The sequence below is a fragment of the Carcharodon carcharias genome, chromosome 17 (assembly GCF_017639515.1).
Source record: "Carcharodon carcharias isolate sCarCar2 chromosome 17, sCarCar2.pri, whole genome shotgun sequence".
Lineage (NCBI taxonomy): Eukaryota > Metazoa > Chordata > Chondrichthyes > Lamniformes > Lamnidae > Carcharodon > Carcharodon carcharias.
In genome coordinates, this window is record NC_054483.1 from 99,796,282 (window position 1) to 99,817,824 (window position 21,543).

A 21,543-nucleotide genomic window follows, 5' to 3' on the forward strand; every position below is an offset into this window, starting at 1 on the left:
TAATCACACTTTAGGAAGGATGTGAGGGTCCTTGAGAGGGTGCAGAGGAGATTTACCAGGATGGTTCCAGGGATAGGGGATTTCAGTTACAAGGTTTGGTTGGAGAAGCTGGGGCTGGTCTCCTTGGAGCAAAGGAGATTGAGGAGAGAATTGATAGGGGCGTACAAGATGATGACAGGTTTAGATAAGGTAGACAAGTAAAGGCTGTTCCCATTAGCTGATGGTACAAGGGCTAGGGGACACAAAATTAAGGTTTTGGGAAAGAGATTTAGGGGGAATGTGAGGAAGGGCCCTGGTGTACAGGGCATAATTTCAAAAATTGTGGATGATATGAAATTTGGAAGCATTGTGAACTGTGAGGAAGACAGTGTAAACCTTCAAAAAGATATAGAAAAGTTGGTGGAATGGGCAGAAATGTGGCAGACGAAGTACATGCGAAGAAATGTGAAGTGATTTATTTTGGTAGGAAGAACATGGACAGACAATATAAAATAAAAGGAACAGCACTAAAGGGGACGCAGGAACAGAGAGACCTAGACATAAGTCAGTGAAGGTGGCAGAACAGGTTCAGAGAGCAGTTAATAAAGCATACAGTATCCTGGGCTCTATTAGTAGGGGCATAGAGTATAGGAGCAAGGAGGTTATGTTAAACTTGTATAAGACACTAGCTGGGCCTCAACTGGAGTATTGAGAGAGCAAGAGCAGGGAGAGTGAGTGAGGATGGAGAAAGAGGGAGAGCATGGAATAAGAGAGGGTGGGGGTGGGGAGGAGAGAGAATGCACACAAGAGAGTGGAGAGAGGGAGAGAGGGTGAGGGCAGGGATAATGAGATAATGAATATGCATTTCACAGTTACCCTAATGATCTTGTATTTATAGATGGTCCGTGTCAGAGTGCAGTATCCATAGATGTGTTGATTGGTGTCCAGGACTACAGAGGTCAGAGGCAGCTCTGTCTGACATTGTTGTTTCTGAATAACTACGTTACTCATCATTCCACGGTGATCAATAGACACAGAAGAAACTGGGAAATAAATTAACATGGGGAGCTCATTCAGCGCAAGTTGAGTAACATTGAATGTTTCAATACTAACCAGTCTCAATCATCATGCACAAGCCCAATACTGGCTCAACAGCTTGAATTTCTATAGGGCCAATCACTGGGAATGCAGAGAATGTATTAAAAAGGTTTTAAGGAGCATCTTAAAGGAGGAGAAAGAGGTAGAGGTGGAAGGACTTAAAGGGGAAATTCCAGAGCTTAGGGACCAACCAGCTAAATATATTTCCCCATTCTCGTTTTTCTAATAACTTCCTCCTGACCTGTGTTGACATCATGGGCAAGAATGTCACGAGCTCTGGTTTTCCTTGGGTACTTTACATAAGAGCACAAGAAACAACGGCAGGAGTAGGCCACTCAGCCCCGCAAGCCTGCTCCATCACTCAATACCATCATAGCTGACCTGATTGCAGCCTTAACTCCACTTTCCTGCCTGCCCCCAGCCCAAGACTTTCATGCCTGCCCCTATAATACTTGACTCCCTTGTAGATCAAAGTCTGTCTCACTCTGCCTTGAATGACTCCACTGCTCTCTGGGTAGAGAATTTCAAACACTGGCAACTCTCTGACAAAAGAAATTCTTCCTCATCTCTCTCTTAAAAGGGAGGGCCCTTATTTTAAAACTGTTCCTCTTGTTCTAGATTCCTCCACACGAAGAAACATCTTCTCAACATCTACACTGTCAAGACCCCTCAGAATCTCCTATGTTTCAATAAAATCACCTCTCATTGTCTTAAACTCTAAGGAATATAGGCTGAACCTTTACTCATAAGACAACATTCCTCATCACACAAAGGTGTCTCAAGGCAAACGGTCAAACATGGGCAAAGCAACCTCCTGCTGATTACCACCTACCATTCTCCCCCACCTCAGCTGATGAATCAGTGCTTCTCCATTTTAAAATCACTTGGAGGAAGCACCAAGGGTAGCAAGGGGACAGAATGTACCCTGGTTGGGGACTTAAATATGCATCACCAAGAGTGGCTCAGCAGCACATTACTGATTTGCTGCTCGCTGGAATCACATGCTACCTTCCAATCTTAATGTCACACCAGCGGGAAATCACGCCAGTCTGAATCACGTTTGAAAAAGAGTGGCATGTAGTGGTCGGACCTCACTTCGCTCACAACTAAGAGGTGAGTGCCATATTCATATCCTACCTGTCACAGCACTGTGTTGCAATGCCAGTGGAACGCCATACTGCTGGGGGTATAAGGTTGCAATGCTGCCAGTGGCTGCCTCCATAGTCCAGAAGGACATGCTGGGGGAGTAGAGTTGGTCTGCTCTTGGTGGTGCCTCCGTACTACAGAAGGACAGCACTGCACAGTGGTACTCAGGCAGGGCTGAACATTCAGACAGAGACCAGCATTTCAACCAGTGTGGGGGAGTTGGGGGTGGTGGGGGGGAGGATAATGGAAAAATGGCAATGAAAGGAGTAAGGGGAGGGGGAACACACAGGGCCAAAAAGGGATAGGAAGGTATTGAAAAGGGCTGAGGGAAGGGGGAGTGATGGATGGCTGAGGGGAAGTAAACTTTGCAAGAAGGTGAAGGAGGAGGGGGTACGATGGCAGGCAGAGGGGAGGCCAAGGGGTGGGAAGCTGGAGCCCGACAAGGGAAACAGAGACAAAAACAGAATTACCTGGAAAAACTCAGCAGGTCTGGCAGTATCGGCGGAGAAGAAAGGAGTTGACTTTTTGAGTCCTCATGACCCTTCCACAGAACTGAGAGAATATAAGGAGAGAGGTGAAATATAAGCTGGTTTAAGGTGGAGAGTGGGGGCAGTGGGGGGAGAGAAACGGGGGGGGGGTGTGGTTGTAGGGACAAGCAAGCAGTGATAGGAGCAGATATTCAAAAGATGTCACAGACAAAAGAACACAGAGGTGTTGAAGGAGGTGATATTATCTAAATGAATATGCTAATTAAGAATGGATGGTAGAGCATTCAAGGTACAGCTCTAGTGGGGGTGGGGTGGAAAGACTAGCAGGGCATAAAATTTAAAAATAATGGAAATAGGTGGGAAAAGAAAAATCTATATAAATTATTAGAAAAAACAAAAGGGGGAAGAAACAGAAAGGGGGTAGGGATGGAGGAGAGTGTTCAAGATCTAAAGTTGTTGAATTCAATATTCAGTTCGGAAGGCTGTAAAGTGCCTAGTCGGAGGTGCTGTTCCTCCAGTTTGCATTGGGCGTCACTGGAACAATGCAGCAAGCCAAGGACAGACATGTGGGCAAGAGAGCAGGGTGGAGTGTTAAAATGGCAAGCGACAGGGAGGTTTGGGTCATTCTTGTGGACAGACCGCAGACGTTCTGCAAAGCGGTCACCCAGTTTACGTTTGGTCTCTCCAATGGAGAGGAGACCGCATTGGGAGCAACGAATGCAGTAGACTAAGTTGGGGGAAATGCAAGTGAAATGCTGCTTCACTTGAAAGGAGTGTTTGGGCCCTTGGACGGTGAGGAGAGAGGAAGTGAAGGGACAGGTGTTGCATCTGTTGCGTGGGCATGGGGAGGTGCCATAGGTGGGGGTTGAGGAGTAGGGATTGAGGAGTAGGGGGTGATGGAGGAGTAGACCAGGGTGTCCCGGAGGGAACAATCCCTACGGAATGCCACCGGGGGCCGGGGGGGGGGGGGGTGGGGAGGTGGGGGGTGAAGGGAAGATGTGTTTGGTAGATGGCATCATGCTGGAGTTGGCGGAAATGGCAGAGGATGATCCTTTGAATGTGGAGGCTGGTGGGGTGATAAGTGAGGACAAGGGGGACCCTCTCATGTTTCTGGAAGGGAGGAGAAGGCGTGAGGGCGGATGCGCGGGAGATGGGCCGGACACGGTTGAGGGCCCTGTCAACGCCCGTGGGTGGAAAACCTCGGTTAAGGAAGAAGGAGGACATGCCAGAGGAACTGTTTTTAAAGGTAGCATCATCAGAACAGATGCAACGGAGGTGAAGGAACTGAGAGAATGGGATGGAGTCCTTACAGGAAGCGGGGTGTGAGGAGCTGTAGTCGAGGTAGCTGTGGGAGTTGGTAGGCTTGTAATGGATATTGGTGGACAGTCTATCACCAGAGATTGAGACAGAGTGTTCAAGGAAGGGAAGGGAAGAACCCCCACCTCTGCCACCTCCCCATGCCCACGCAAAAGATGCAACACCTGCCCCTTCACTTCCTCTCTCCTCACCGTCCAAGGGCCCAAACATTCCTTTCAAGTGAAGCAACATTTCACTTGCATTTCACCCAATTTAGTCTACTGCATTCGTTGCTCCCAATGCGGTCTCCTCTACATTGGAGAGACCAAACGTAAATTGGGTGACCGCTTTGCAGAACACCTGCGGTCTGTCTGCAAGAATGACCCAAACCTCCCTGTCGCTTGCCATTTTAACACCCCACCCTGCTCTCTTGCCCACATGTCTGTCCTTGGCTTGCTGCATTGTTCTAGTGAAGCCCAACGCAAACTGGAGAAACCTCATCTTCTGACTTTACAGCCTTCCGGACTGAATATAGATCTTGAACGCCCTCCTTCATCCCCACCCCCTTTCCGTTTCTTCCCTCTTCCTTTTGTTTTTTCCAATAATTTATATAGATTTTTCTTTTCCCACCTATTTCCATTACTTTTAAATCTTTTATGCCCTGCTAGTCTTTCCACCCCACCCCCACTAGAGCTGTACCTTGAGTGCCCAACCATCCATTCTTAATTAGCACATTCGTTTAGATATTACCACCTGTGTTCTTTTGTCTGTGACAACTTTTGATTATCTGCTCCTATCACTGCTTGCTTGTCCCTACAGCCACACCCCCCCCACTTCTCTCCCCCCACCTCCCCCCCACCCCCTCCACCTTAAACCAGCTTATATTTCACCCCTCTCATTATATTCCCTCAGTTCTGTGGAAGGGTCATGAGGACTTGAAACGTCAACTCTTTTCTTCTCCGCCGATACTGCCAGACCTGCTGAGTTTTTCCAGGTAATTCTGTTTTTGTTTTGGATTTCCAGCATTTGCAGCTTTTTGTTTTTATTTATATATATATATATATATATATATATATGTATAAGGGAAACAGAGATGCTGACAAACAAGGGGGTGGATGGAATACCACATGTATAAATGGGAGGGGAGGCACAGAGTTCCAGGAATAGAAAATTTGGGGAGTGGGGGAGTTAGTTCTGCACACGCGGGATGAATTGCACTGAGACTCATGAAGACGGAGATGTGGGAAAAGAGACAGCGTGGTGTTCTGTCATGAGGGCAATGTTATTTTTTATTTATTCATGGGATGTGGGTATCACTGGCTAGGCCAGCATTTATTTCCCATCCCTAATTGCCCTTGAGAAGGTGGCGGTGAGCTGCCTTCTTGAACCGCTGCAGACCATGTGGTGTAGGAACACCCACAGTGCTGTTGGGGAGGGAGTTCCAGGATTTTGTCCCAGCGACAGAGAAGGAATGGTGATATATTTCAAAGTCAGGATGGTGAGTCACTTGGATGGAAACTTCCAGTGTTCATGTATCTGCTGTCCTTGTCCTTCTAGATGGTAGCAGTTTATCTAAGGAGGTTTGGAAGGTGCTGTCTAATAAGCCTTGGAGAATTCCTGCAGTGCATCTTGTAGATGCACTGTGTGTTGGCAGTGGAGGGAGTGAATGTTTGTGGATGGGGTGCCAATCAAGTGGACTGCTTTGTCCTGGATGGTGTCAAACTTCTTGAATGTTGTGGGAGTTACACTCATCCAGGCAGGTGGGGAATATTCCATCACATTCCTGACTTGTGCCTTGTAGATGGTGGACAGGCTTTGGGGAGTCAGGAGGTGAGTTACTCACCGTAGGATTTCTGGCCCCTGACCTGATCTTGTAGACACAATATTTATATGGCTAGCCCAGTTTAGTTTCTGGTCAACAGTAACCCCCAGGATGTTGATAATGAGGGATTCAGCAATGGTGATCCCATTAAATGACAGGGGGAAATGATTGGATTCTATCTTGTTGGAGATGGTCATTGCCTGGCACTTGTGTGGCATTAATGTTACTTGCCACTTAACAGCCCAAGCCTGGATATTGTCCAGGTCTTGCTGCATTTGAACATGGACTGCTTCAGTATATGAGGAGTCGCGAATGGTGCTCATTGTGCAATCATCGGCGAACGTCTCTACTTCTGACATCATGATGGAAGGAAGGTCATTGATGAAGCAGCTGAAGATGGTTGGGCCTAGGGCACTACCCTGAGGAACTCCCGCAGCAATGTCCTGGAACTGAGATGATTGACCTCCAACAACCACAACCACCTTCCTTTGTCCGAGATATGACTGCAACCAGTGGAGAGTTTTCCCCTGATTCCCACTGACTCAGTTTTGCTTGGGCCCCTTGATGCCACACTCAGTAAAATGCTGCCTTGATGTCAAAGGCAGTCACTCTCATCCTGCCCCAGAGTTAAGCTCCTTTGTCCATGTTTGAACCAAGGCTTTATTCAGGTCAGGAGCTGAATGACCCTTTTGGAATGCTACTGAGGGTCAGTGGTGGGTTCAGGGAGGAGGGTAGGAATGTCAACCACAACAACAATGGGATCCAGTCTTGCTGGGGAAGGCTGGAGAATAACAGGAGGGAGCTCCACCTTCACATCGTGAGGTTCCAGGTAAATACTAGGGACACAGGCAGTGAGAGAGGGAGCATCGAACTTGATCTTGAAGTCATAGTAGAGAACCACCATCTTGCACTCTCAAATTAATGGCGCAGTTATAAATCAAAAGTAGAAGTGTATGTATGAGTCACTGGTTTAACATCACAGTCAATGCATTTCAACATTAACACACAGGAATGTGAAGTTTGGGAATGCAGGTATCCATTAAGTAGGCACAGGTGCTGCATATATGGCATCTCATCAATAAAAGACTCTCATGCACTTTCCAGAATTGGCATTAAAAATGGCCCAAAGGGCATGCAGTCATTATTCAAGAGCAACTTATTGTTAACGAATATGCCAGATCTGAGATTGGAGCACTGAGTTAGGTCAGGTCGCACGTGTCATTCAAACCTTCTTCTCTGTGTGGGATTCAGATGTTACATCTCATGGATGGCATCTTGGTTGCCTTGATGTGTATGTGAGTGCCTCAGATACAAGGCTGCATCAGTGACAAGGCTAGTAGGATAGAAGCCACAATAGACCAATACAGTTGCTTTTTGTTCAAGATTGTGAGCTTCACTGTTTTCAAATATTATGCATTAATCTATTCAACCTATCATTTCAGAGAGGAGCACAAAACAGTTATGGATCCAGGGCTCAATGCTGCCTTTTTCAGGGTTCTAATACAACGGAGGAGGTGAAGAAGGGACAAGTGATGCCGAGCACAGCTTCAGGAGGAGGCCCCGCCTGAGGTCCAGGGTTCAGGGGAGCCATAGCAACAACATCAGGATCAGGAAGTTAGACCCAGAGCACAGAGGAGACTCACTAGACCAAAGGTCTATCGAAGAAGACTCCGTACATATCTGAGCTTGGTGGATCACATCTGCCACATTCTTCGGGAGGACCTAATGCCCTGTGGAGTCTAAGGCTATCTCCTTCAGTGGCCTTGAAGGTGACCACGCTCAAATTCTTTTCCTTTCCTGTGGTTCCAGGGATCGACAGGGGACCTGTGCAGCATTTTGCAGTCTGCCACACAGAGATGTATCAAGGAGGTCACAGATGGTCCTCTACAGCAAGGCACATCACTATGTGAGGTTTATACTTGATGAAGATAGCCAGACTGCGAGATTCACTGGCTTTGCATCTATCTCAGGCTTCCTAAGAGTTCAGGGTGCAATCAACTGCACCCATGTGGCTTTAAGGGCTCCATGGCAGCAGCCCCTAATGTTTATCAAGTGTAACAGCTTTCATTCCATCAATGTTCAGCTGGTGTGTGATCATCGGAAGCACATAATGCATATTTGTGTCAGGTACCCTGGGAGTTGCCATGACTCATACATCTTGGGTCACTCCCAGGTGCCTTAGATATTTGAAGGTCCTGAGTATACTGCACCTTTCCCCCCAAGCCTTTATCCAATGTATTTCAAGTTATTCTAGTTTACCCCATGTGTTTACATTGTTATTATTTCCCCATCCGCCCCCTTCAAGTCTCTTGAGTTCTTAGATTTCGATGCTTATAACCCTTCCATATTTCATTCACACTACTGTCAGATGAGTGATAGGCTCTGCCGTCGCAGATAGACTCTGTTGATTTGGAGGTTGTTCTAGCTTCTGGGTATCTTTTTATCCTCTTTTCCCATTGCTCAGTATTGAACTGCTCTGTTGATTTGGCAGTTGTGGAGACAGGTGGTTGTTGTTCCATCCTGTTTCTTGTGGGGTGGGTTAATGTTGTGCTCACCTCCCTATTATTTTTTCTTCTTCTTTTGTCATGTGGGTCGTCACTATGACAGAAGATGGCCATTTCTGTTATGAGGATGTGGTTTTTCAGTAAGCTCACTTTGTGTTTGACTGTGTGATGTGCTGTCGGAAATCAACTGCTGCTACTTGATTCCAGCATCATCTGGAATCTGGCTGGAGTTTCAGCGTTTGTTCTGTGGTCGCAGTGTTGACCTCATCAACAGTCGATGGAGCCGGAGGTTGAGGCTCTTCTGGTTGTTGGTTGCTCTCTTGTCTATCTTCCACTGGAGATGTCATGGTAACCATCTGAATGGTTGGCCGGTCTGACCAATGAGGGCTTTCTGGCACCTGTAACAAAATTGGACTATCCTGCTCTGCAAAAAGAGAAGACAGTTCAGAGGTGAAGTTCCAGTCAGGATACTCTTTCTTGTTTGAACTCTCGGGAACGTGTAATTTATAACAGTGATTGTCTTGACATCTTCTGCCATTTTCAGGGCTATACAGACATCTCTGCTCAAGAGAGAAAAAGACTGGTTGCAGATGAAGTACATCAGTTCGAAGATTTGTTTGCTGCCATACCTTGGTGGTTCCAGAATCATGCCTATGACTGGAAGTTGGATTCCTCCAGGCCCATGGAGTGGTGTGTCTGTTTTTCAAAACCAGAAGTCTCTCAGACATGGTTATTTGTCCATTAGGACCATAACACTGGCTCCTGTGTCCAATTTAAAGTTTGTGAGATGGCCATTAACTGAAATGTCCATATTCCAATAAGAAAATCCTGGATCTTTGACCTCACCCAAGAAGCATGGCTATACACACTTACGCATTGCTGAAAAAAGACATTTTGTCAAAGCTTTTTATCTTGCACTCATCAAGACAATCACAAGAATACCAATGTCAGGGGAAGCAAACAGTATAAAGTTGTTGCTTCCCCTGACATTGGTATACTTTTGATTGTCCTGATGAGTGCAAGACCAAAATCTTCGACAAAACGTCTTTTTTCAGCAATAGGCATGGCTGTGTCTCCTCTTGGTGAGCAGTCTCGACCTCATGAATCATCTTTGGATCTTTTGTGCATTTCGATGTTTTGGTTTTGCACAGTTTGCTGCAGTGTCTAATTCTGTTACATTGAAAATATTGGGCTGAAATTGCAGGACATTGATCTCACCTGTGGAGGCACTTTGCTCCACAGTGCTTCTACTGGTCGATTAGGGTTGCTTTCCTTTGCCTGGAGAGTCCCTGTTTCTGTGCTGTTTAACTAACTGGACTGTGGGGTTTCCTTTGTACCACAGTTTACTCTCTCCTCTTAAAATGGACCTGTGCTGCACACGGAGTTAAGACTTCCTAAAAATTTGGATAGTTTTCTCGGGGGCTAGATCTTGTTTCGCTTGCAAAAGGTCTAAGAGTGCTTCATCTGGTACTCCACAAATGATATCCCTGATAAGTTCAGATTTTAGGTCTCTGTAGTCGCAGCCTTCAGCCATCTTGTGCAGGTCATTAATGAATGAGTCGGCAGGTTCTCCTGGCTGGTGGACACGCTTATTAAATATAGCCCTTTCAAGGATTTTGTTACTTCTTAGGTTAAAATAAACATCAAATGATTTTAGTACTTTTTGAAATTTAGCAGATGATTAGTTGCTTCCTTGTCTAGCAATAGGGTCGTCCACTAGCTGGCCTACCGAGTGGAGCGGCGTGTTAACTTGTTCAGCTTTTGTCTTTTTATCCTGACCTGAAACAATCATTTATTGAAAATATGTGATTAATCTGGGCTGTTGATCTGGAAGATCAATTTGATCTGACCAAATTGATCTGGAAGAGTGGGTTTCTGGTCCATAGTTAAAAAAATTTAAAGTGTAAGTTCACCTTTAAGAAGTTGCTGAAATTCAAGATGGTGCCGCTGTTCGTTTGAAGACAAAGGGTTCACCCGTGCTCAACGGTTTTGGCAGGCTCCTGCTGCAATGATGCTCATCCTCAGCTTTGAAAAAATTTTAAACAATGGCTGTTTGGATCGACTGGCTGCAGACTTCCATTTCAGTGCTATGCTTCAGGTCGTGAAAGCTTTGAATCCTGGTCATTAAGGCTGATTCTTTAGTCGCGACTCCTCTGAATCAATTAATCACATTTTTTTTTACTTTTTGGAGCAAGTATGGGTGCCATGTGTCCAGGTGTGGACTCAGGGATCTGGTTTTTCCAACAGAGTTTTTAAATGGCAAGGCTGAGCACTGAACTATTTAAAAGTTTCTCAGGAATCGCTGCATCCTGAAACCCTAAAGTTTCAGCTCACCCCTGCTAGGTCTGCTGACTCTGCACTCTGGGAATTGAAGTTGGACTTCCAAGAAATCCCATGGAGTCTTCTGCTACAGTGACAAATTTTAAACGTCTGCCTTCAGCTTCCAAGCCTTCCTTTGGAGCTTTGCCCTGGCAATTTTTCTCTGCATGTCTGCTTCTTGAGCTTCAAGTCAGAATGCTTCTTCGAATTTTTCTTTCATCTTGCAGGATTTATATTTTTCTCTGCATTTTTTGCGAGATTTTGGGTTTTTTCCATTCACTGTTGCAATGTTGTAGGGTGTTGGATGCCATTCGGTAGGAGTTAATGGAGTCCTGGTAGTCTTATGTAGGTTAACTGTCTGTATTTATTAACTGCAAAACTATGTACATATATACAATAAAGGGTTCAAGCTAGGAGCTGTCTCCATGCTTGCTTCTACACACGGCTCTGTCGAACACTACACTGACCTCTTAGATGCAGGTCATGTGTTCTCTTACATCACTGTGTAAGCTGTACTGTACCCGGTCCTTTGTTAACCCTATGTGCCAGACCCTTATACTACAAGCACCATCCAACATCCATCATGTTCCAGCAGGTGCTGCTGCTGAAGCAGAATCTGTGGCCAATTTCTCCCTCCTTAACACAGAAATATTGAGCCCAGCTTTATGGACTACCATTTCCCTGGCTAGGAAACATGCAACAGAAAGGAGGGATTAAATCTGGGATCTACCTGCTCCCCATGGCTCTCTGCTGTATCTTACTCACTCGACAAACATACTGAGCCATCAAAGGAGCTTTTAATCTCATTCCCACCCATTAATTAAATGAAAGTGCCTGTGATTTCAAAATACATACGGCTGGTGATTTGGTTACTACTGCTTCTCCTGGTCACAGGAAATCTGCCGTGTAAATTTCCTCTGGGGTATCTCCCAAACAACCATGGAAATTCTGTTTTGGTGACGGTTCCGCTAAGCTCCCTCTAAAGCTACAGCACTCCATAAGAAAAAAACAACCTGCCCTGCTGAGGAAATTCCCAGTGCAGATGTTTAAAACCAACATCAGACATTTCCCCAGTAGGCCTGTGTCTTGTCACAAAGAATGCCCTCATATCCTGCACCTGCAGGCTTATAAACTACTTCCACCAGCATTTTTTGATCCTTGCTATCCCTAATCTCTACCCATACTGATTCTATTTCCTGATTTGCTGCGTCAAGATCCTTTCTCACTTATGTCCATATATGTCATCATTTATTATCAGGACTACCTTTCCCCTTTTTCCATCCTGCCTGAATGGGAATGAATAAATTTAAATGTGTCCTCAAAAGACATAAGTGAGAAAGGATCTTGACGCAGCAAATCAGGAAAAAGAATCAGTATGGGTAGAGATTAGGGATAGCAAGGGTTAAAAAATGCTGGTGGAAGTAGTTTATAAGCCCGTAACAGTACTTATACTGTTAGACAGAGCTTTAAAGAAGAAATGATTGGAGTTTGTAACAAGGGCAATGTAATAGTAGAGATTTTAATCTTCATATAGAACGGACCAATCAAATTGGCAAAGGTAGTCTGGAAGATGAGTTTGTAGAATGCTTTTGTGACGACTTCCTGGAGCAATATGTTGTAGAACCAACTAGGGATAAAGCTATTTTAGATCTAAAATTGTGTAATGAGGCAGGGTTAATTAGTAATGTCAGCGTAAAAGAAATAGTGATCATAATACAATTGGATTCCACATTAAGTTACATACTCCAATCATAAACAAGAATCTTAAACTTAAACAAAGCCAATTTACCTCTTTAATCTTATTGACCTGTGCCAATTAGCTTGTGGCTCAGGTAGTAATCTGGAGATTATTGCCTTTTTGGTTCTGCTTTTTAATTTAGCCCCTAGCTGCTTGTTTTCCCTCAGCAGAACCTCTTTCCTTGTTCTATCTATATTGTTGGTACCTACGTGGACCACGACAACAGGATCTTTCCCCTCCCACTCCAAGTTCCTCTGCAGCCCATATGAGATATCCTTAACCCTGGCACCAGGTAGGCAACACAGCTTTCAGCACTCTCGATCCTGGCTACGTAGAACAGTATCTATTCCCCTAACTATGCTATCCCCGATTACAACGACATTTGTAATTGTAACTACAATTTGTAATCAGCAAGCTGATAGTGCTGAATTAATGTGATAATTACAGTTCCCCACCATGTTCCCCATTCTGCCAATGAACCCTCAGTATTTACATATTCTCAACCAAGTTTAAATGCTGCTAATTTGATCCTGAGGTTAACAATTGGTTCTGATGAAAAATCTTGCTACAGATGTTGCCTGACCTACTGAGTATTCCAGCATTTTCTATTTTTTATTAACTTGTAACTTTATTCTTTAATGAATTGGCATGGAAGGGTTAATTCATTCACCAAATGGTTTGTGTGCATCTTAATGGGAGGATAACAGTGTAAATACTAACACAATCTGAACTGGTTCAGTAAATGATAATTAGATTGTGTTTTTAACAGATGTGGGCTCAGGGGTAAACTCTAGACAATTCCTAGTGCAGCTAAGAATTAAGGTGAGGGCTTTTAAAGATTTATCCAGTATCCTGATAAATATATTGTCAGAAGATGTAACGAGTGGTCTGCCACAGGGATCAGTGCTGGGACCTCAACTTTTTACAATTTATATAAATGACTTGGATAAAGGGACCGAAGGTATGGTTGCTAAATTTGATGATGGCACAAAGATAGGTAGGAAAGTAAGTTGTGAAGAGGACATAAGGAGGCTATAGGGATATAGATAGGTTAAGTGAGTAGGCAAATATCTGGCAAATGGAGTATAATGTAGAAAAATGTGAAATTGTCTAGTTTGGCAGGAAGAATAAAAAAGCATATTGTCTAAATGGTGAGCGATTGCAGAGCTCTGAGATGCCGAGGGATTTGGGTAGCCTAGCGCGTAAATCACAAAAGGTTCGTATGCAGGTATCTGCTGATGTTTAGAAGAGTCAAGAGGCGATTTGATTGAAACAAATAAGATCCTGAGGGGTCTTGACGAGATGGATGTAGAAAGGATATTCCTCCTTGTGGGAGGAACTAGAACTAGGAGTCACTATTTAAAAATAAGGGATTGTGCATTTAAAATAGATATGAGGAGGAATTTTTTCTCTCAGACGGCTGTGAGCCTTTGGAACTCCCTTTCTCAAAAAGAGGCAGAAGCAGAGTCTGAATACTTTTAAGGCAGAGCTAGACAGATTCTTGATAAGCAAGGTAGTGAAAGGTTATCGGGGGGAGGCAGGAACGTGGAGTTGAGATTACAATCCGATCAGCCATGATCTTATTGAATGGTGGAGCAGGCCCGAGGGGCTGAGTGGCCTATACTCCTGCTTCTAATTCGTATGTCCGCAGGATGCTGAATGCAGTACTCTTATAAACTGTCCAGGTGTGGCTAGAATAAAGGAAGCAATCCCCGCTGATTAGAGGCAAATTCAGGTTACAGGAAAATAAATGGGTAACTGCAGAAGAAGATTTTTTTCCCTAATTGCTGGCTGAGTCAGCAGTCTTGGGTTTCTTTCCTACCTGAAGTTAGCTCTCCAGCAAGATCAAACTTAGTAAGCTGTGTGGCTCCATGAGTTTTCTCGTCTCCAGCTTGACATGCCAGTGTCAGGCAATTCACAATCTTCTTTGACACGTGATATGCGAGAGAACACCCCATAATCTCACCTTTTACCTCTGTTGCAAGGAAATAAGGTTAAAAAAAATCATACGGACTCAAAAAGTTAACTCTGTTTCTCTCTCCACAGATGCTGCCAGGCCTGTTGACTTTTTCCAGTATTTTCTGCTTTTATGAAGGAAATAAGGTAACAAGTTACAATGCCAAACCGGAGACACAATGCTCAATTAGAACTTGCTTAGATACATCACAACACAGTCAGGAGGGAAAATCAACAATATCACACTGGTGCAGGTAAAACGCCTTTTTCAGGTTGAGGTTTTATTCAGTATCTCACACCGTGTGGTAACTGCCTTGGAGTGTTTCATGGAGACAGTGTACAGGGAGCTTTGTACCTAACTCCATGCTTTACCTGCTCTGGGAATGTTTGATTGGGACAGCGTAGAGGAAGCTTTACTCTGTACCGAGCCCCGTACTGTACCTGTCCTGGTAGTGTTTGATGGGGGCTTGGGACATTGTAGAGGGAGCTTTACTCTGTACCTAACCCCGTGCTCTACCCTGCTCTGGGACTGTTTGATGGGGATAGTGTAGAGGGAGCTTTACACTGTATATAACCCCATGCTGTACCTGCCCTGGGAGTGTTTGACTGGGACAGTGTAGAGGGAGCTTTACTCTGTATCTAACCCCGTGCTGTACCTGTTCTGGGAGTGTTTGATGGCGATAGAGTAGAGGGAGCTTTACACTGTATATAACCCCATGCTGTACCTGCCCTGGGAGAGTTTGACTGGGACAGTGTAGAGGGAGCTTTACTCTGTATCTAACCTCATGCTGTCCTAGTAGTGTTTGATGGGGACAGTGTAGAGGGAGCTTCACTCTGTATCTACCCCCGTGCTGTACCTGTCCTGGTAGTGTTTGATGGGGATAGTGTAGAAGGAGCTTTCCATCTGCTCCTAACCATATGTCAACATGTATGCATACGTACATATATATATATATGTCATCAAGCTACTCCCCTTCTCAGGGAATGGTCTTTGACAATCCAGGGATAACTGAGGCTAACAAAGACTTAGTCTTTTGTAAATATGAACATTTTAGAACCTCAGGTGACAAACAGTTGCAGTCAGTTGAATTGTTACCTGTGTATCCGACGACTTTAAACTGCTTGGAGGGTTTGGCATTCACAATGAACACGTGTCCATCAGAGTATCCAGCCATAAGGTATTGTCCCCCGCTGTCACATCTAAATGATCACAAAAAATATTAACTGAGAATTGGGAGTTCTGTGTAGTACAGAGGAGTGAGATTATTACAGATCCATTGTAATTATATAGGGGTGATATCATTACAGATCTATTGTAATTATACAGGAGTGATAACACTACAGATCTTTTATCATCATTGTGGGTCTTAGCTTCAGTTATCCTTGGTTAAAATCGATAGAGACTGCTGGAGGCAAGGCTGTTGATAAACTTTATCTTTTATTGAACATTCTTCAAACTATATACGGGACAAAGTTGAGCACGAGGCTTCACACAGAACCATCCCTCAGGAGACTCTGTTGTCATGTAATCTTACATCACTGATGTAGACTGCCAATTAACATATTTAACATTAACCCTTTACACTCTCCCCCAGTCTCTGACTCTATTCAATACATTAGTTACATTATCCTATATCTCCCTCTGTGCACGCACCCCCCACCTCCCCCATACCCCCACACAAAGTCTCTGCCCTCATCTCTGGTTCACAGAGATAAGCATTGTGGTAGTTTCACCAATCTGCCCAAATTTGTTCTCAGCTCTCTTGGAGGATGTATAGGATTTAAATTCTCCATGTTCTTTCTCAACTCAGTAGAATCATATGTGAATCATCCGAAAATACCAGCTCACTGTTCAGGTCATCTTCCTGATCTCCTGGGTAACTGGTCCATTCCATTGAAGGTCTTCTTCTTGTAGACACAAGTTCACTTCGGTTTCTTCTTACTATTTTCAGTCTCCACAAGCGAAGATCACGGATGTCATATTTTTTCCAAAACTTAGTCTTCGCTATTTTGGTCATAAATTCATACTGACTCCCCTGCCTGGAGTTGTGGTAAGTTTTGTACTTCATGGCATTGATTATAGCTTCTGGTTTGATTTGCACAATACTCCTTCTCCCTTACTCTCTCTATTGTCCTTACACACATGCGTGCGGTGTGTCTTCCCATTAGAATTTGCGTGTAGACCAATCTGGTGGTAAGGAAAGGTAACTCAACAGTGCCAAGTTGAATATCGTCATTTTTCTTCAACAAAGCCTTTACCTCACTCCTCTTTTGGCCTCTCCATTAGCTTGCAGGTATCTGGGTGGGCTAGTTGTGTGGACAAACCCATAGGCTTCTGTGAACTGCTTAAAATATTCATTGGCAAACTGCAGGCCACTGTCTGAAATGATTAGGTCTGGAACGCCGTACGTGGCAAAAATTTCTTTTAGTAACGTAACAACAGCTTCTGAGATGGGGCCAGACAGATGCTTAACCTCAATCCCTCTGCAGTAATAGTCAGGAACTATGAGGAATTTCTTCCCTTTGAGCACAAAAAGATTCATTCTGAGATGTTCCCGCGGCCTGGACAGAAATGAGGATACCACAGGTACTGCAGTTTGAAATAATTTCTTCTAATAATTTTGAGATCCCTGGGCACCAGACAGAATTTTTCGATCTGGCACGATACTTTGTATGCCCAGGTGTACCTGGTGTATTCTCTTAAGGATCTCGAGTCTGAGGACTTTTCTTATGGCCAATCTCATCATAAATCAGCAAGTCGTCCGCGACACTAAGATGCCTTAGTTGTTTGAAGTATTGTTTCGGGATGAGATTATTTGGAACGTATTCTGGCCATCCTTTCATGCAGTATTCCTGAATTTGAGTATATTCTTCAGCTGCTTTTTCTGCCTTTCAAATTTCATTTAGCCCTGTTGCTAATAGAAATTTTGTGCTCAATGAAATATAGGACTTCACATCTTCGACAAAATTTATGCCCTCTTGTGCAGGCTTTTCAACAGGAAAGCGTGACAATGCGTCCACTGTACATCTTTGTTTTACTCAGAAATGCTCGGTTGTAGCATCGAACCTCATCAATCTCAATCAAAATCTCTGCATCCTTGGCGGCATCTTTCCTAATTCTTTAGCATTTAATAACATAACCAACTGTTTGTGGTCTGTCTCAACAGCAAATGTTAGGCCTGAGACAGCAGAATTTTCTGTGCCCATTGGCGTCTGGCATCATGGCGGGAAGTTTCATAATGTTGTGAAACCAGTTTGAAATCTGCTGCGCCCATCAATGGCGGGCCACGTTTCCCAGCGCTGCATGTCAGGAACTTCATTTTAATACATCTGCATATCATTAGAAGACCTGCTCACCAGAATCATCACCCCCCACATTGGATCATCCGAGCCCTCACGCTGACATGTTTCACAACAGCATTTATAAGGTGCGCACCTGGTGAGCTGCACTTTGAGGGGAACTCGGGGGTGAGTGCATAGTAACGTAGCACAGCACTTGCAAGGGTTGCCTGTTGGACCTCAATGTGCATTCAGATGAGGGCACAGGCAAGTCACATTTTCCTTGCTGGCTGACAATGCGGTGCCGGGGCAGGGCATGGGCTGCACTGCAGTTGAGATGAGTTGAGGGGGGGCATGGGCTGCACTGCAGTTGAGATGAGTTGAGGGGGGGGTGCGGTTGATGGTAGTGCTAACATGTGCAGGTGGGGAGAGGGTGGGGAGGGGCGGCCACGCATTAGGGGAAACCTTGTATAAAGTGATCATTCCTCCGAAGCTGCGACAGTTCATGCATGTCAATGTGGCTGTGCCTGGAGTCGGGCCTCTAGCTTATCTGCCTACTCAAGCAATGCAGAGGCATGAAAGTGCTACCAAACACTCCAGAGCTTTTCACCCCTCAGGCACAAACTGAAAATTAATGAGTGTTTCAGTAGACTGCAGAACAATTGGACGACTGGGCACATTGTACAATCTCCTTGCTAAAGCTGGCCATGGAGCAGTCACTGCTGGAGGTGCTCACAGCCCCTTGCAATGTCATCATCCTGGTTTAGACCAGTCTCCTCCATGGCTCAAGCTAACAATGCAGCCTTGCAGTGCAAGTTAGGAGAATGCCTGCACCTGAGCTGAGGGCACAGCAGGCAGACCCGTGGGGCAAAGCTCGGTCAGGTGGAGTGGAGTGGAGGTGGTTGGGGTTTCGGGCAGCCATGCAGCGCACTAAACTCTGGCCATCCAAGTGGTGGCCAGTACTCTTCGGATTGCATTAAGGGGCCTTCACACTTAACCAGGACAGGTTCTCAATATATCCAAGCTAACTCATGCATCTCTCTCTTTTATCCTGCAGGAGGAGTATATCAGGAGTATGGAGCCTGGTGACCTAGCTGTATGCCTAATGACTTACAGAGAGTGGAGACGAAGGAGAAGAGAGTGATAAGACAATGGGCTGGACAGCATCCTCAGGAAGAAGGGGCAGCAGGGGCTCCTGGACACGCCACTGAAGAGCCACAGCGAGCCATTGCTGGTTGGTGCTTAGCTAGATCCAGGGTGTATAGATAGCACTTGTCATTCCTGTAGATGACCAAGAACCAATGTTGCTGAAGACTGTGCATGTTCAGGGAACTGGTCACATCTGCCACCTGCTGCAGGATTTGGTGTCATGGAGACATGCAGCCCACCACTGAAAGTGACCACGGCACTCAATTTTTACACCAGTGGCTTCTTTCAGGGCTCCACAGGGGACCTCCGTGGGATATCATAAGCCTCCATGCACCATGAGGTCAAAGACCATCTTCAGGAAGGAACACAATTTTGTGTATTTTGCCCAGGATCAGGAAAGCCAGGAAGCTAGCGTGCTGGGATTTGCTCAGATCTAACATTTCCCACAGGTTCGGGGCATCATCAACTGCACTCAGGTGGCGCTCAGATCTCTGTGGCAACAAGCAGCCAACTAGGTCAACAGCAAGGGCTTCCGCTCTCTGAATGTTCAGCTGGTGTGCGACCGAGACAAATATTATTCATTCATGGGTTGCAGGCGTCACTGGCTAGGCCAGCATTTATTACCCATCCCTAATTTCCTTTGTTCAGAGGGCATTTCAGAGTCAACCACATTGCTGTGGGTCTGGAGTCACATGCAGGCCAGACCAGGTAAGGATGGCAGATTTCCTTCCCTAAAGGACATTAGTGAACCAGATGGGTTTTTACAACAATCGACAGTAGTTTCATGGTCATCATTAGATTTTTTTAATTCCAGATTTTTATTGAATTCAAATTCCACCATCTGCCAAGGCAGGATTCAAACCTGGGTCCCCAGAGCATTACCCTAGGCCTCTGGATTCCCAGTCCAGTGACAATACCACTATGCCACCACCTCCCCTCAAATAAATCCTATGTGCGCGGTTCCCAGGGAGTGTCCACAACTCCTACATTCTCAGTCTGTCATAGATCCCTGACATCTTCCAGGGTCTAGGGAGGCTGCAGGGTTGGCCCCTTGGGGACAAGGGCTACCTGCAGAGGAAGTGGCGGGCTCAGACTGCAGCAGAGAGAAGGTACAACGAGGCTCATGCTGCAACTCGCACCTTAGTGGAGCAAACCATCAGAATGTTGAAAATGAGGTTCCAGTTTCTGGACCAGTCCACAGAGAGTGTCATGCATTGTTGTCACCTGTTGTGCCCTTCAAAACCTGGCATTGCAACGGGGAGAGAGGCTGGCTGAGGAGGAGATGGAGGAGCTGCATGTCTCCTCCAATGAGGAGGATGTTGACAGGGGCAAGGATGAGGTCTTTAAAGGCGAGGATGATGGCGATGAGGCTTTTGCACTGGCCAGATGAGGCAGGCGCGCTCAGAAGGCCCTCAATTCTGCTAGATTCATGGAGATGATAACGACATGCAGTAAGGAGCCACCACAGACCCTCATTTTGCATCTGTGAACGTTTGACTCCCGTCTGGTTGATGGCAGCACATATACCCTCTATGATAAGGCTCCTGTCATACAAATGCAGCGGACGCCCATAGGCCCTATGTTGCAGGAGGATGATGACGACATGCAGTGGGGTCACTCCATAGATCTTCACGTAGCTTATGTGAATGTCTGACTCCTGTCAGGCTGATGGCACCTCGCTTGCACTCTGTGGCAGGGTTATGTCATGGAGATACAGCAGGGAAACTTTCAGTTTTCCTGATCCTATGGCATCCTTCATGAGCTGAACCCTTCAGCACCACATTCACCAGAAACAGATGTTGAAGAGGTGGGGGACCAGCCCTACCTCAAAGGTGCTGGGAGCACACAGAGAGAACAATGGAACTCTGTGCTGCTGGCCCAGGACATCCTGGCAGCAAAGAAAGCCCCATCTGGGCTCACGCATGACTGATGTGACCAGTGACAGTGAAGGTGCACCATCAGTGTGCTGGGAAGGTTGCACAAAGCACAGGGAAGAGGCCCAGGACTGAGACGCCTGCTTTTAACTTGTGCAGGGACCAAAATTTCATATCTGAGTGACAAAAACACTGCTCATCAGAACAAGGAGCCATAGGCAAGGATATTCTTGGGAATTTATTAATAATAATGAACATTATGTCCAAGTGATTAACGCCCATGCCCAGGCTGTGCAATTACGTCTTCTTAACCTTCCTAAGCCTGCTGCCGCATCTCTGTGCTCCCTGGACATCCACAGCGGAGGTGGAGGCAGCCTGCTGACTGTTGCGCCCTGTTTGCGATGACCTTGGCAGGTGCCCTCAGGAGGACTGAGACCTGGAGGGCACCGGCCTTCTTTTGGGATCCTGCTGTGTGGCAGTAGTAGCCTCCTCGGCCTGTGGAGCTGGTTAGCCAGGGTCACAGGAAGAGGGAATTCGGATAGGCTGGACACTCCTGGAGTCACCTGGGTGGATGGCCGCAGGGTGTGCACCTGCTGATTCTCCTCCCCATCGGTGCCTGAGGCCCCTGGCTGGCTCCTTGAGGAGAAAGGAAAGCTGGAGTGAGATCAGTCTGCCCCACACCCCTCTCGCGTTGACACTTTTGGGAAGCCAACTACGGCATCAGCAATGGAATTCAGCCTGCGCAGCAGTGCAGGGCCAATGTCCTGGATCAAGGTCTCCATGGCAGCTGCCATCCTACCAGTATTGACCTCGGTGCATTAGCATGCCAGAGCTATCACCTCATACTGAAGGCAGCGGACTCCTGCAATCTGAGTGCAGCGGACATCCCTTCTTA

The 21,543-nt window shown here is 45.8% G+C and overlaps 1 protein-coding gene across 1 annotated transcript in view; it reads right to left on the reverse strand.

Moving 5' to 3' along the window:
- The window catches only part of cfap43 (cilia and flagella associated protein 43), a 148,214-nt gene that overhangs the window by 70,889 nt on the left and 55,782 nt on the right, over positions 1-21,543 (reverse strand). The window contains exons 12-17 of the mRNA XM_041209312.1: positions 15,443-15,546; positions 14,213-14,365; positions 8,597-8,757; positions 7,473-7,672; positions 2,215-2,357; positions 856-1,022 (exon numbers count right to left, since the gene is read on the reverse strand). Coding sequence (XP_041065246.1) covers positions 856-1,022; positions 2,215-2,357; positions 7,473-7,672; positions 8,597-8,757; positions 14,213-14,365; positions 15,443-15,546 — 928 coding nt within the window. The remainder of the gene's footprint in view (positions 1-855; positions 1,023-2,214; positions 2,358-7,472; positions 7,673-8,596; positions 8,758-14,212; positions 14,366-15,442; positions 15,547-21,543) is intronic.